This window comes from Mya arenaria, chromosome 13 (genome assembly GCF_026914265.1).
Source record: "Mya arenaria isolate MELC-2E11 chromosome 13, ASM2691426v1".
Lineage (NCBI taxonomy): Eukaryota > Metazoa > Mollusca > Bivalvia > Myida > Myidae > Mya > Mya arenaria.
The window spans coordinates 50,609,508-50,614,271 of NC_069134.1; the positions used below are offsets into that span (position 1 = coordinate 50,609,508).

A 4,764-nucleotide genomic window follows, 5' to 3' on the forward strand; every position below is an offset into this window, starting at 1 on the left:
AGCCCCCCTAATGATAAATAAAGTCTTGAAGTGTTCCCTGTCCGTCACAGGAACTCTAAAAACATGTGCTGAACTCTCCTTCGTGTATAAATGTTAGAATCAACTACCTTAATTACTTTAAGTACTCTCTTGCACACATAATTTATAAAATAAAATAAAAAGCCATTTAGCTATAATATAAACATTATTGTACATAAAGGCATAACTAACTGAATAACGTATTAGTGATATAGAAAACCGATTAATAAGAAGATGGATAAACCTCGTTGCCAAAAAACCGTGTTGCAAGAACTTTAAAGATAAGTTTTACATTCATCGCCAAAATGACAAGAACAGTTTTCTTGAGCAGTTTTCTTGAAATAAGATCACTATATGATACCAACGACTAATAACTTATATGATATATAAGAAAAAAAGGCAAAAAAAGTAAAATGACAGTAATTCCCAGCTGAGAGCTCTTGAAGACAAGAGTGGCTTACATAAAACCTATCAACGTCCCGGTGGTGATAGAGGTTTCAAAGCTGACCTGAATATTGTCTATGAAGATTTCTGGAGCAATGTCAAATTGATGCAATACAAAAGCTAGAAATGCTTTCAATTCTGTTTATTGTTCACAAAGTGATGTATGACTCTCGGCACAAATGTACATCTGTAAAAAGGCAACCACAAAAACTCATGTTCAGGAGAATTAAACAAAAAGCATTCACAAAGAAACTTTGAGATATGAAAAAAATATGTGTTGTATGGTATTAAACCTTTTCAAGGACAATTGTGAACGAATCTCGACAAGGAAAACGATCTTTGTACGTAGACGGTAATATGGTTTACCTACTGAACCATAACTTTGAAACACTGTCTGGCGCATGAGAGAACTAGCGATCCCTTATGAACTTCTTAGGGCTAGAAATTACGCGAAAGTCGCGTTCTAATATTTAAAACTGAATGATACAAAACAAAGTAATGTGTGCAAGAAACTTTTCCGGTTCTTGAATGTTCTATTGCTTTGACAACTTAAACGTAATTACCAATAATTTGTCACGAACCATATTGGCCGAAAGCATATAAGATCGTGAAAATGGTATTTAGACATGATGCCTTCTGGGTGCTTTAATTCTCTATTGTTTCGACAGCTCAAACGTAATAATCGATAATGTGTCAGGAATGCACTGGACAAATAATTTTCTTAGATCTTATTTATGCTAGGTTAACTCTATGTTCCCGGTGGCCACGGCAGCCCCGTTTCAGGCCACCTTGGAGAAAACGGGATAAACGTGAGACAGCGCGGGGGAACGCGAATTTTTAACTGTCAAAAAATTTGCCACGGCAGCCACGGTGTGGATGAGAAACGTAGTAGGTCGTAGTAAAACGGGGTAAACGCAATGGCACGTGACAGTACGTAATACACAACTTATAAATCGTCCGTAGGGGGGCGGGAATCATATGTAATCCCCGGCATCTGAAGTTCCTTTCCAGTTTTGTCATGCTACGTTTACACTATGTTCCCGGTGGCCACGGCAGCCCCGTTTGCCCGAAACGTATTGCGCCGTGGGATTTTGGCCATTTTTGTCTCCATAAACAAGTTTTGTTAGGTTGTGCTAAGTTTCCTCACGTTTTATCAAGGTAACCGTGATAAGCCGTGGGGGCGAAAAAGTGGTTCGTCCAAGGCGAACTTAGGTCAGGGCGCGGTCTACCCGGGATGCATGTACGTTGCGTCTCGGTCCGATACGTTCTGATGGGATCCCTCACGTTGTTCACGTCTTCATCCAGGTCTGATGCGTTTTCCACGTTTTGTCAAGGCCTCCTATGCATCGAACGCAAACAACGCAGAGCTTTGGATTACGTTTGTATCCACGGTATAAAGAAAATCCCACAAGCAACAGCAATCACTGTTTCAGAATACTTCGAAAAATACTTGTTTGTTTGCTGCGGTTATTAAGTCTTTGCGTCAGCCAGAAGGCCAGCAGGAGTTGCACACAGTGCACAAGGCAGGACGAAGGCCAAGAAGGCGGAGAAGGCCAAGATCCCAGTGGGTTAGCGCATGGTTAACGGAAGATAGAAGACAGCAACAAGGCCACTACGCAACCATTCTCACCACGGAGCTCCGCAATGAAGATATTAACATTTTTCACAATTATCTAAGGATGCCCCCCAGGACTCTTTGACGAGATCCTTGTGAAGATAACACCAGTTATCGAGAGACAAGACACGAAGTTTCGCTCTGCCCTACCACCTGGACTGAAACTGTCAGTGACTTTGAAACACCTGGCCACGGGGGACAATTACTCGTCACTCTCCTATGCGTTCCGGTGCAGTAAGGCATCTATCTGCCATATGGAGCCAGAAGTATGAAAAGCCATCTCCGAAGCCTACAAAGATGAGGCGTTCGCCGTTCCTGTGACACCCGATGAGTGGAGATCTCTTTCCCGGGAATTTGAAGACAAGTGGAGTTTGCCTCATGCAGTGGGTGCTCTGGACGGGAAGCATATAGCCATTAGTAAGCCATCCAACACAGGCTCCTTGTACTACAACTATAAGGGATTTTTCAGTATCCCTCTGCTCGCCTTGGTGGATGCCCAGTATCGTTTCATATGGATTGAAGTCGGTGGAGTGGGACATATGTCTGATGCCCAAATATATAATGACTCCGAGCTCAGTGAACTTGAAGAATCCAGAATAGGGTTGCTACCACCATGTCCTCTGCCTAACGATGATCAGAATCAGGATATCCCGTACTTTATACTAGGAGATGATGCATTTGCCTTAAGAACCTACCTAATGAAGCCGTATGGGAGAAGAGTGATGCCAAGAGAAGAACTCATCTTCAATTACCGGATATCCCGTGGAAGACGTGTGGTGGAAAACGCGTTCGGGATCCTGGCCAAGAGATTTCGATGTTTCCTTGGAACTTTGGAACAGGGACCAGACACAGGTAAGCATCACTTTGTTACTATAACAACGTTTTCATGATACTTATTGAAAGGAATTTTAAGCCGCTTACAACATTATTTTCAGTTATGTCACGACAGTTACGTTATGCATGATATTCCTTGGTTTCACAAGTACTATGCAGGGGCTCTATTCTATTATGCATAAAAAACACCCCATGTGCCTCGGGGGGCTTCTTAAAACATCTGAACTCCATGATTTGTCTGTCACTGTTTAGTCTTTCTATGAACATTTTTTTCATCAGTTCATCAAACGGAGCACAGTTGCTTTAACTATATGATATATAAATTTTAATCAAATTACAGTGCGAGAAATAATTGAAGGGTCTGTCATGCTTCATAATCTACTGAGGTGAAGGTTTCCAGTCATCCCAGTGAACGAGGTGGGCCATGAGGATGAGGAACACAATCTGGTTCCTGGAAACTGGAGAGATGAGGTTCAATGGCAGAACGTAGACGTACCGCCACAAGGAAGAAACAGAGACACGCTGGACGCGAAGCAACAACGGGAGTACATTAAAGGATGCTGGAGCAGTAGAGTGGCAGGACAGACTGATCCAACCCCAGAGAAAGACGAAAACATTTAATGACTTATACGACCAACTAATTCGCCAACGACTCCACAACCGCGCAGTCTAATCAGTGTCTTTAGTGTTCGCTTCTAGTAAAGTGTCTATCTTGTAGAATTGTGTAACTAATTCCAAAAGTTCAAGTAATCTCGGTACTGGGCCGGGTAATTGCTAGATTGGGCATCACCAAAGAAACTATTTGTCTTTACGTACAAATTCAGCGACCACTTTAATCATACGTAGTAAGTTCAGAAGAAGTTTGCGAAGACATTTTTTAAGATCTTGTTTTATTGACAAAATGATATTAAAGGACGTTTAAACAAATTAAACAATTATAATGTCTTGACTTATTTCTATACTTACTTAATCCTGAACATTGTAACCAATAAAAAAGGTATTGAACGTCCAATCACAAATATTATTTCGTCTTCCTGAGCATTCTCTCGTAAATGAAAAGAAATCTTCTAACAGGAATCAGTTCTTAATATAGAAATAATTTTCTTCGGCTTATCATAAAAACAATATAACGAAAATACAACAAAAACACACATATATAAATTTACATTTGTGTTGTTACACAATAATAAAAACAAGTACTGTAAGTAACACTTCACTTGTCCCGTCTAGTCCAATTGCTTCTCATAGGCCAATGTGCTAGAGCTATTTATCCTTCTCTTTTTGCTTGGACTTGTCATGTTGCTGGTGATCTGACCCGCCAAGAACGAGATAAGCGTCGGAGTTGAGCATCTGGCTGTATGAGATGTCTTGCCCTTCGACAGCTGATGTTGATAGCGACTGTGTACACGACGACCGCTGTGACTGATTTCCAGTGATGGGCGGTGAACAGGCGATGTTCATCTCAGGAAACTGCTGCTGTACCCATGGTCGATCCATTGAGTGCCAAATATCGGGTGAGTTAGTCACCTCAGACGGCCACTGGGAAGTAGGTGGCTGCCACTGTCGGACCGAAGGCTCCCTTGGGCGACCGGCTGGACGCTGGTCTTGAGGCTCTCCGCATGCAGTCAGGTGTCGCTGTGATTTTACCGGCCAGAGCTGCTGTCTTTCTGCTTCGTTATGGCACTCGTGCAACACCCACTAATTTTGGCTTCTGCTTTTCTTCGGATAGCTGGCGTGAGACTTCGAAGACTTCCGTTGACGTAGCAGCCAAACGCATTTGCTGGGTGTGCCTGATTCTGTCGCTGGGTCAGGAATGTCTCCAATAGGCCCACAAGGGCATCTGGGTTAGCGCC

General features: G+C 42.4%; 1 protein-coding gene across 1 annotated transcript; it reads left to right on the top strand.

Moving 5' to 3' along the window:
* The first annotated feature begins 1,379 nt into the window (after window positions 1-1,379).
* Window positions 1,380-3,532, top strand: LOC128215344 (putative nuclease HARBI1). The gene is made up of 4 exons (XM_052922038.1): window positions 1,380-1,392; window positions 1,938-2,030; window positions 2,366-2,929; window positions 3,321-3,532. Exons 1-4 carry the CDS (start codon window positions 1,380-1,382, stop codon window positions 3,530-3,532), a joined length of 882 nt encoding a protein of 293 aa, XP_052777998.1.
* The last annotated feature ends 1,232 nt before the right edge of the window (window positions 3,533-4,764 follow it).